Genomic DNA, 11,056 nt, shown 5'->3' on the forward strand with positions numbered 1-11,056 from the left:
ACAGGGTTTCAGCATGTTGACCAGGCTGGTCTCGAACTCCTGACTTCAGGTGATCTGCCTCAGCCTTCCAACGTGCTGGGATTACAGGCGTGAGCCACCTCAAGTTTATTTAATCTTCACAAGTGCTAATGGCCTCCCCATTTCACAGATGAGGAAAGTGAGGCACAAAGATGTTAGCTAACACCTGTCCCCGACCCCCCGACCCAGTGCTGCATTGCTGGTAATCAGCCAGGTATGCAGGATTCCTGTGCCTCTGCCCAGTCCGCCATCTCTGACAGCTTCTGGGCAGAGGAATGGAGACAAGATCCCATGGCGGGTGGGGGTGAGAGCTCAGGAAGCACCGGTCCCTACACGATCACGCCGGCCCTTTCCTGTTTGCCTTGTTTACCAGGCAGGGGCCCTCTGTGTTTCTGTGCAGGAAGTCCAGGGCAGGGGCTGTGCCAGGTGCTGGAGGCAAGGCTGGGAGATGGTCCCGTGGTCTGAGCTAGGCTCTACCATGAGCAACTGTCTGACCCGGGGCTTGTAGCGTCTCCATCTGTGTATGGGGTGGGGTCGAGATTTGGAAGAGGTAGTTAAGAGCTTGGGTTTGGGCATCAGACAGACCTGAGTTCCAGATCAGACTCAGCCAGTTATCATCTGTGTGATCTCCAACAAAGCACTTCCCCTCTCTAAGCCTCAGTTTCCCCTTCTGTAAAGCGAGACAATGAGAATAGTGCTTACCCTCCAAGGTTGTCCTTAGGGTCAAAATTATACAGTTGGCTCTCTGAATTCATGGGTTCTGCATGCGGGGATTCAGCCAGCAGCGGATCAAAAACATTTGGGAAAAAATGGGTAGTGGCATCTGTACTGAACATGAACAGGACTTTTTTTGTCCTGTGATTGTTCTCTAAAGAATGCAGTGTAACAATTATTTACATAGCGTTTACATTGTATTAGGTAGCATACTTGATCTAGCACTGATTTAAAGTATATGGGAGGATATGTGTAGGTTATATGCAAATACTGCGTCATTTTATTTAAGGGATTTGGACATCCTGGATTTTGATATTCAAGGGGGATTCCGTAATCAATCCCCTATGATACGGAGAGGCGACTGTATGTAAAATAGCCAGCCAGGTGCAGTGGCTCATGCCTATAATCCCAGCACTTTGGGAGGCTGAGGTGGGAGGATTAAACTCAGATCAGCCTTGGCAACGTAGTGAGACTCCGTCTCCACAAAAATAAAAAATTACCTGGGTATGGTGGTACGGGCCCGTAGTCCCAGCTACCTGGGAACCTGAGGCAGGCAGATCATTTAAGGTCAGGAGTTTTAAGGCTGCAGTGAACAATGATCATCCTACTGCACGCCAGCCTTGGAGACAGAGGGAGACCCTGTCTCTTTAAAAAAAAAAAAACTGCCTGGCATACACAAGTCTCTCTGCTAGTCCTTACGTGGCAACCGACAGGATGCTGGATGATTCCATATGCATGAGTGTGCACTTCTTTTTCTTTTCAATCAGCTATTTGTTTTTCCGAATTGTACATTTTTCTCTTACTCACCAAAGGCTGGCCACCTGGGTCCTCCCACAGTCCCTACCGAGATAAGTCCCAGAACCGAAGTACACACACACTGGTTTCTATCTCCGCTCACTGTATTTGTGCTTTGTGAGTTTGTGCAGGTTGCAGTGAGGGCAGGTGCTGCTGATAGTGTCTTTTTTTTTTTTAAGATGGAGTTTCGCTCTTGTCGCCCAGGCTGGAGTACAATAGCGTGATCTCGGCTCACTGCAACCTCCGCCTCCCGGGTTCAAGCGATTCTCCTGCCTCAGCCTCCCGAGTAGCTGGGACTACAGGCACCTACCACCATGCCTGGCTAATTTTTGTATTTTTAGTAGAGATGGGGTTTCACCATGTTGGCCAGGGCAGTATCGAACCCCTGACCTCAGGTGATCTGCCTGCCTTGGCCTCCCAAAGTGCTGGGATTACAGGCATGAGCCACCGCGCCTGGCTGATAATGTCTTTTTTGTGATATAGACCGAGGGTTGACAAACTATGTCCATGGGACAAATCTAGCTCACCGCCTGTTTTTGAAACAAGTCTTGTCGGAACACAGCCACATGCCTTCATGTATATGTCATCTTGATTGTTTGTGTTAAAGTTCCACAGTTGCAGTGGAGATCTTGCGGCCCACAGAGCCAAAAACATCGGCTTGATAACTTCACAGAAGCTTGCCCACCTCCAGGAGAGCTGGTGAAGCAGGGTCATCGAAAGTTGGGGAAACAGTTTGGGTTCTGGCATCAGATGGCCTGAGTTCCAGTTCAGGCTCAACCAGTTACCATCTGTGTGACTTCCAACAAAGCACTTCACCTCTCTCAGCCTCAGTTTCCCCGCTGTAAATCGTGGCTAATAATAGAGCCCACCCTGCAGGGTTGTTGTTTAGAGTCAAAATGTACAGGGCCAACAGTGCATTTTGCCTCTAACGACGAAGAACAGGGAAAAGGAGTCCCTCCTGACCCCACCTGGCCAGACCACACCTTCCTTAGTGTGTGTAGGTCCCTGCCAGTCCTCATCCATGTGCTGTAATGACAGTGATTATAATATCAAATGACGGCCGGGCGTCGTGGCTCATGCCTGTAATCCCAGCACTTGGAGAGGCCCAGGCAGGAGGATTACTTGAGCCCAGGACTTTGGGACCAGCCCAGACAATAAAAGAAGACCCTGTTTCTACAAAACAATAAAATATTAGCCGGGCGTGGTGTGCACTAGCCACTTGGGAGGCTGAGATGGGAGTATTCACTTGAGCCGAGGTGATTGAGGCTGTAGCAAGCCATGATTGCACCACTGTATTCTAGCCAGGGTGACAAGAACAAGACCCTGTCTCAAAAAAAAAAAAAGGAAAAAAAAGACAGGAAAAAAATTAAATGGTAATAATTTTCTCATGTTGGCTCTGCCTGGCTCGATGGAAGTTACACAGTTTCCATGGCACTCTTTCTTCCAGGTGCGATTCCCATTTCTCAGATGAGAACACTGAGGCTCAGTGAGCTGCCCCAGATTGACCCAGGACACCCAGCCTCTGAGTAGGGGAGCCAGGATGTGACCCCTGGCTTCCGAGAGGGAGGCTGGGATAGTGGGTGGGGCCCTGCTTTGATGGTTTTAGGTAAAAAAAAAATGCAAAGCAATTTTTTGGGAGGAGATCCCAGATCAAGGAGCACAGGCTCTGGAAAGAGAGAGATTTGGGTTTTCCTTCTAGCTCCCCTGCCGACCAGCTGCATGGCCTTGGACAGGTCCCTTTACCTCTCTGGGCCCCAGGAAATGGATCATTAATAAGGGAGGGTCAAATAGGGTCAAAGGTTAAGACAACATGCAATGATGTATGTAAAACCCTTAGTTCAGTACTTGGTATATAATAAGTGCTCTAAGTCTGAACTAATTTTTTTTTTTTAAGGCGGAGTCTCTCTCTGTCACCGAGATTGCAGTGCAGTGGTGTGGTCCTGGCTCACGCAGCCCCTGCCCCCCAGGCTTGAGTGATCCTGCCACCTCAGCCTCCCAAGTAGCTGAGACTATAAGTGTATGTCACCACGCCCAGCGAATTTTCGGATTTTTTTGTAGAGGCAGTGTTTGGTCTTACTGTCCAGGCGGGTTGCAAACTCCTTTCCTGTAACAATCCATCCCTCTCAGCCTCCCAAAGTGCCGGGATTATAGGCATGAGCCACTGAGCCCGGCCTGAACTGAGCTAATATTTTTGTTTTTGTTTTTGAGACGCTGTCTCACTCTGATGCCCAGGCTGGAGTGCAGTGGCACCATCTCGGCTCACTGCAGCCTCCGCCTCCCGGGTTCAAGCAATTCTCCCGCCTCAGCCTCCTGAGTAGCTGGGACTATAGACATGTACTACCATGCCTGGCAAATTTTTGTATTTTTAGTAGAGATGGGGTTTTATCATGTTGGCCAGTCTAGTCTTGAACTCCTGACCTCGTGATCTGCCCACCTTGGCCTCCCAAAGTGTTGAGATTACAGGCGTGAGCCATTGCGCCCGGCCCTGAGCTAATATTTTTAAGGCTGCGTGCCAGCCTCCCCGCCCTTCCTCTTGATCCACTCTGCATACTTTTATGCTCGAGCAGCGTCCACAGCTTCAGAATTATTTTTCCCTTACTCTTACCCCATTGAAATTTGGAGGGCTTTCTTGGCTGGCTTCCCACCCCCCCACCCCCCGCCCCACAATAGTTCAGAAGTCCCTGATTCCTAGGGACCCTGTCCAAGAGACCTGTGTCTCCCCGGCTCTGCAGAAAGTTGGGGCATGGTGGGTGGGAGGTGGTGTGGTCAGTGTGGTTCGGTAGGGTTGGGAAGAGCCATGGCAATGGAATGTTGGGAGCTGGTTCCCATGGGGAGGAGTCGCAGGGCTGGTGGCTGAGCCTGAGCACGCGGGCACCGGGCCCTGCTCCAAGGCCACTCTGTAAGTGCTGTGACCTCCCGAGCTGGCTTTGTGTGCTGCCAGCCCCCGCTGTTGTCCCCTCCCTGTCCCCTGCCACTTTTCTCTTGGGAACCTCCTGATCCGCTGAGCTTGGAGAAATGATGATTTAGAAAGTTCGTATAGATTTGAGCCAAGAATCAGTGTGGTCTCAGTGCAAACGTCACCCCCTTCTTTAGCCCCTGTGGAATGCCTTCACCTCTCATCATGCGAATTTCCTTCTGAGCCTTTATCACCAATGTCTGTCTCACACGCTGATTTCTTTGCTCCCCACTGGAATGTCAGCTCTATGAAGGCAGAGACCTTTGTCTGTTGCCCTTGATGTATCCTAGTATCTTGAGCAGGGCCCTGCGCATGATACTTGCTCAGTAAACATTGGTGGAATGAATGGATCTGAGTCTAAGGGGGGATCTCTTGGATTGAACAGCCCCCACCCTTCCAGGGGCCTTTCAGAGTCAATGGAAAGAGGGAGCAAAGTCCCCTCCCATGGACTCCTGCTTCCCCCACCCACTTTTTTTTTTTCTTTTTTTTAGTTGGACTCTCTGTCACCCAGGCTGGTGTGCAGTGGTGTGATCGGCTCGTTGCAACCTCCACTTACTGGATTCAAGCGATTCTCCTGCCTCAGCCTCCCAAGTAGCTGGGACTATAGGCAAGTGTCACCATGCCTAGCAAATTTTTTTTTTTTTTTTTTGTATTTTTAGTACAGATGGGGTTTCACCATATTGGCTGTAGGTCTTGATCTCCTGACCTGGTGATCTGCCCACCTTGGCCTCCCAAGTGCTGGGATTACAGGCATGAGCCGCCGCACCCGACGAAATGACACCCCACTCTTTCCAATGACCAGCTGATTCTGGCTTAATCTGATTTTTTTTTTTTTTTTTTTTTGAGACAGAGTCTTGCTCTGTCGCCAGGCTGGAGTGCAGTAGTGTGATCTCGGCTCACTGCAACCTCTGCCTCCCGGATTCCACTGATTCCCCTGTCTCAGCCTCCTGAAGAGCTGGGATTATAGGCGTGCGCCACCATGCCCGGCTAATTTTTTGTATTTTAGTAGAGACGGAGTTTCACTGTGTTGGCTAGGATGGTCTCGATCTCCTAACCTCATGATCTGCCTGCCTCGGCCTCCAAAAGTGCTGGGTTTACAGGCATGAGCCACTGTGCCTGGCTGCTGCCCCAGCTTTGTAAGCCACAGGACACCATGCCAGGGATGGCACCTTGGACACAGAGCCGCAGTTAGAAACTGTCCTTTCCTCTTCCTAGTTGTGTGGCTTCTGCTAATCACTCCATCTTTTGGAGCTTCAATTTCTTCACTTCTCAGATGGGGATAAAAATCCCCACCATACAAGGTTTTGCTGAAAACAAGAGCCAGCATGCAAATAGCACGTGCTGTGGGCCAGATGCTGTTCTAACATGCCCTCATTTATTTATACCTCATAGCATTCCTACAAGACTGCTTTCTCATTTGCACCAGGCACATTTCAAAGTGCCCTTCTAGGAGATGTTACGGGTTGCGTATCCCTTTATCTGAAATGCTTGGGACCAGAAAGGTTGGATTTTTTTTTCTTCAGAGGCAGCATCTCCCTCTGACAGCCAGGCTGGAGTACAGCGGCATGAGCATGGCTCACTTTAGCCTTAACCTCCGGGGTTCAAGTGATTTTCCTGCCTCAGCATCTCAATTAGCTGAGACTATGGGCAAGCACTGCCACACCTGGCTAATTAAAAAAAAAAAGTAGAGACGGAGTCTCCCTATGTCACCCAGGCTGGTCTCGAACTCCTGGGCTGAAGTGATCCTCCTGCCTCAGCCCTCAAAGTGCTGGGATTACAGGCCTGAGCCACCACATCTGACTTAGATTTTTTTCTGAGTTTGGAATATTTGCATTATACTGATCAGTTCAGCATCCCTAATCCAAAATGCTCTGATGTCTGTCCGTCCTTCCTTCCTCCCCTCCCCTGCCCTCCCTTCCCCTCCCTTCCCTTCCCTTCCTCTCCCCTCCCCTGCCCTCCCCTCAGGTGGGTGCAGTGGCCCACACCAAATTGAAATCCTGGCACTTTGGGAGGCACAGGTAAGAGGATTGCTTGAGCCCAGGAGTCTCATAGGGGGACTCCATCTCTACAAAAAAATACATATATTAGCCAGGCATGGTAGCACGCAGGTATCCATGTAGTCCTGGATACTTGGGAGGCTCAGATGGGAGGATCACTTGAGCCCAAGGAAGTCAAGGCTGCAGTGACCCAAGATCATATGACTGCATTTTAGCCTGGACTGGACACCAAAAAAAAAAAAAAAGAAAAGAAAGGAGAGCTCTGGCCCAGCACGGTGGCTCATGCCTGTAATTCCAGCACTTTGGGAGGCCAAGGCAGGTAGATCACGAGGTCACGAGTTCAAGACCACCCTGGCCAGCATGGTGAAACCCCGTCTCTACTAAAGATACAAAAATTAGCCGGGCATGGTGGTGCGTACCTGTAATCCCAGCTTCTCGGGAGGTTGAGGCAGGAGGAATGCTTGAACCCAGGGGACGGACAGTGAGCTTGGATCACGACATTGTACTCCAGCCTGGGTGATGGGGTGAGCACCCCTCCCTCTCATTTGTCCTCTCATCAGCACTGCCCGGCAGAACACTCTACAGTGATGGGAATGTTCTAGTGCAAAGGTCAGCAAATTTCTGTAAATGTCCCAGATAGTAAATGTTTCCAACTTTGCGGTGTTCAGGTGGTTTTTGTTGCCACTGCTGCTCCCTCTCTCTCTCCTCTTCCTCCTTCCTTCACCCTTTACCTTCCCTTGATAAAATTTACAAATTATTCTTAGTTCAATGGCGCTTTGAAAATAGGCCCTGGGTTGGATTGGGCCCAAGGGCCATAGTTTGCCAACCCTATTCTAAATGTGCGCTGTCCGATACAGTAGCCGCTGGTCACGTGTGGCTTCTGGGCACTTGTGGCTAGTGCAGATGAGAAGCCGGATTTTTAATTTTATTTAATGTTGCATAAAGTGAGTTTAAACAGCTCCGTGTGGCTGATGGCTGCATGTTGGACGCACAGCTCCAAGTGACTGACAGCCCTGACAGCGCCATCCCGTCGCTCTGAAAAGGCCTGGGTGCCCTGGAGGGGAGTGGCTGGGGTCATGGGCCTGGGAGCTGCCCGGCTGCCAGGCCTCTCGGGCTCGCTGGCATTTCAAGAGCTGCCTGAGGGCAGCTGGGTGAGCCGTCCTGCCTCTGGAAGAGCTTCAAGTGCCTGCTTCCTAATTGGCTTTATTTATACCAAGCGAGCAGGCCTCACTTCACTGGCCGCCCATGTCCCAGGAGTGCTGAGGCTTGAGTATCCGTACTTGGGAGTGGCCTGCTGGGGGGTCTGGTCGCTGTGGTTACACCTTGGTACCTTTCTTCCTCTGGGTTTAGATGTCCTAATTGGCCTGGTATTTCAGGAATAGGAAAATGGTATGGGGACAAAGGAATGAGTGAATAGGAAGGAATGGAGGACCACGAAATGCAGGCAGCAGCCTGCGGCCTGCGTATTCATCATGGCACAAATAATAAACGCTGAGATTTTTTCTTTTCTTTCTCTGAGACACGGTCTTGCTCTGTTGCCCAGACTGTAGTGCAGTGGCACAGTCACAGCTCGCTGCAGCCTCGACCTCCTGGGCTTCAGCGATCCTCCCACCCCAGCCTCCCAAGTAGCTGGGACTACAGGCGTGTACCATCACCTGGATAATTTTTTATTTTTATAGAGACAGGGTCTCTCTGTGTTGCCTAGGCTGGTCTCGAACTTCTGGGCTCAAGTGACCCTGCTGTCTCTGCCTCCCAAAGTGCTGGGATCACAGGTGTGAGCCACCACGCCAGGCCTGGCTGAGATTTAAAAAGCTGAGATTTTAAAGTGTTTTCACCCTGCTTAAAACCTCCTGTTTACAGAATAGGAAAAGTCTCAGAGGAGCAGTGTATATAGTCAAGGAGCTGGTCAACTGCAGAACGACATTCTAAGCCACCCCCACCTCCTGAAACAGGACTGAGAGGAGGAAGGCTTAGCTTCAGACTCAGTGTGTGACTCTGTAAAATGATTTCTCCTTGTGGGCCTCAGCGGTCTCATCTGTAAAATGGGAGAAGGTAGGAATTGGACTAAAAACCTTTCCTACCCTGAATGATAAGGACGCAGCACTGGGAGATACGTATGCCCTGCCTTAAAGCTACAAGGATCCCCTGGGTTCCACTTTGGCCTCGTTCTGGCTACATGCCAGGACCTATCGTGGACACAGCCTCGTTCCTATGATGTGGGAGATTACGAGTTAGGAAAGTCTTACAGATCCAGGTGGTGAAACTCTTTCCATCCATTCCTTGGATAAGTTGCTCTTGCTCTTGGTGTCATGTTTTCTCATCTATAAAATTGGGATCATCATACTTTCCTTTTATTGGGGTTTAAATGACACGGCTGCTTGTGTGGTAGGCATTTGGTAATTTCATCAGCGTTAGGTGGTGATGGTAGGGTGGTCGTGTTCAATTCCGGGAAGCGTCATATACGCTGTAGGCTGGGTTTATGGTACCGTTTGGAGTTGTGCAGTCCACAACCTGATCAGCCGTACCCAGCCATCTCAGGAGGCGGTAGTGGTGGTGGTTGTTGCTTATTTTTCTATTTACTTTTCCTGGAGTCCAACGTCCCTAAGCCAGGAGGAGGGGAAAGGCCTTGTTGGCAGAAACCAGGGGCTCCCTAAGGCAGCAGTGCCTTGGCTCAGACTCAGCTCACACCTCTCTGCCTGAGAAGTGAGCCAGTTCATTCCCTGTAGGAGCAGGTAAGTTGAGATTCCCGCTGTGGTATCTTGAGCCGAAGTGGCCTCCCTTGTATTCCAGAGTTCTTCTCCCAAATGTCACTGTCAGGTGCTCTTGGGAGCCCGAACCCTCACTCTGCCTCTTTGAAGGGGCCAGGCGCTTGGCCTGTCTCCACGGTGCCCGTCCCTGATGCAGTATCTCCTTCGCCTCTCTAGGGCTCTGCCAGCAGACAGCCTTGGCACACAGGCACAAGGGCTGGAGGCCAGAGATGAGAGAACCCAGAGGAGGTAAGTGCACCCAGAAGGAACTTCCCCTGGAGTCCTGCTTCCTCCCGAGACCGCCCTCAAAAAGTCCCCTCCATGCCCCCAGCCTCCATGATTGGGCACCTGGGCAAACTCCCCTGGCTGGTTTTCACCTTTCTATTCAGCCACAAGGTTGGAAATCTGGTACTAGAAAAAGCTACATCTGCTGGGCGTCGTGGCTCACGCCTGTCATCCCAGCACTTTGGGAGGCCGAGGTGGGTGGATCACCTGAGTTCAGAAGTTCGAGGCCAGCCTGGCCAACATGGAGAAACCCCGTCTCTACTAAAAATACAAAATTAGCCCTGCGTGGTGGCTCATGCCTGTGATCCCAGCTACTTGGGAGGCTGAGGCAGGAGAATCGCTTGAAAACCCGGGAGGCGGAGGTTGCAGTGAGCCGAGATCGCGCCACTGCACTTCAGCCTGGGAAACGAGCAAAACTCAAAAAGAAAAACAAAAAGCTGCACCCCAGCAAGCACCATAGGGAGATGAGCATCTTCCTTGTCTCTTGGGAAGATGATCCTCCAGGTGATAGGAGAAAGAAGGCTGAGTACCACGGTGGGCGGGGACTTGCCCAGTATCACGGAGCAGATTCAAGGCACAGCCGGAACCGAAACCCTCTTGTGTCCCGTTCTGCTAATGTTAGTGTTTTGGGCATGTTTTCTCAGCACCCTACAAGAGTTTCTTGGCCCTCCAAATAGCTTCCATGAGAAAAGGGTATTATTATCCCGTTTTTGAAGAAGAAAGTAGAAGCCCAGCAAAGGGGTATCTTTTTGTCCAGATCACCAGCTGGCAAGTGGCAGAAGGGAGATTCGAACCTGGGAGTCTAGTACTCCAAGTTGGAAGCCCTCACCCATCATCCTCACTGCGAAGATGCTGGGACGCCTTCCTTGCCAGGGTCCAGCAGGGTGATGAGGGTGCTGGGCAGGCCTGGGTCCCTGGGCTGAGCCCTCTAGCTCCTCCCACAGTGGGGTCCCTAGCTCTGGGTAACCAGGAAGCTACTTTCTGCTTTGTGGGTTCCGGGCTGCTTTCTGTGTCCCAAGTCACCCTGCTTTTTCTTCTTAAGCCATTCTGCAAGTCTTTGTCATCTTCTTCTCACTTCTGACTTGTCTGCTTTGAGCCGTTTTCTTCTGGTGAACAGCTCAGCCTTGGCCTGGTCTGATCAAGGCCTGCCACTCTGGCTGTGCGACCTTGGGGAAGCTGCTTCATCTCTTTGAGCTTAGCTTTTGCAGGGAAAATGCTTTCTCAGAGTTTATGCTCCATACGTGCAAACACCTTTGCTGAACTTAAAATGCTGAGGCCGGCTGGGCATGCATTTTGGGAGGACGAGGTGGACGGATTGCCTGAGGTCGGGAGTTTCAGACCAGCCTGGCTAACGTGGTGAAACCCCGTCTCTACTAAAAATACAGAAATTACCCAGGCATGGTGGTGCGCACCTGTAATCCCAGCTACTTGGGAGACTGAGGCGGGAGGATCGCTTGAACCTGGGAGGCGGAGGAGGCATTGAGCCAAGATCGCACCACTGTGCTCTAGCCTGGGTGACAGAGCAAGACTCAGTCTCAAAAAAA

General features: G+C 51.0%; 1 protein-coding gene across 6 annotated transcripts in view; it reads left to right on the forward strand.

Moving 5' to 3' along the window:
- TPST2 (tyrosylprotein sulfotransferase 2) overlaps positions 1-11,056 on the forward strand; it is a 68,574-nt gene that overhangs the window by 35,744 nt on the left and 21,774 nt on the right. For 5 of the 6 annotated variants that reach the window (XM_017498044.2, XM_037727685.1, XM_037727684.1 and 2 more), the window contains one exon: positions 9,405-9,476. Coding sequence is in view for 3 of the 6 variants with exons in the window: in XM_037727685.1 (XP_037583613.1) it covers positions 9,405-9,476 (72 nt within the window). In the remaining 3 variants the exon portion in view is untranslated. Of the gene's footprint in view, positions 1-9,404; positions 9,477-10,579; positions 10,684-11,056 lie in introns of those variants that run through there. The other variant, XM_037727686.1, reaches the window with a different exon arrangement.

This window comes from Cebus imitator, unplaced genomic scaffold (genome assembly GCF_001604975.1).
Source record: "Cebus imitator isolate Cc_AM_T3 unplaced genomic scaffold, Cebus_imitator-1.0 Scaffold237, whole genome shotgun sequence".
Lineage (NCBI taxonomy): Eukaryota > Metazoa > Chordata > Mammalia > Primates > Cebidae > Cebus > Cebus imitator.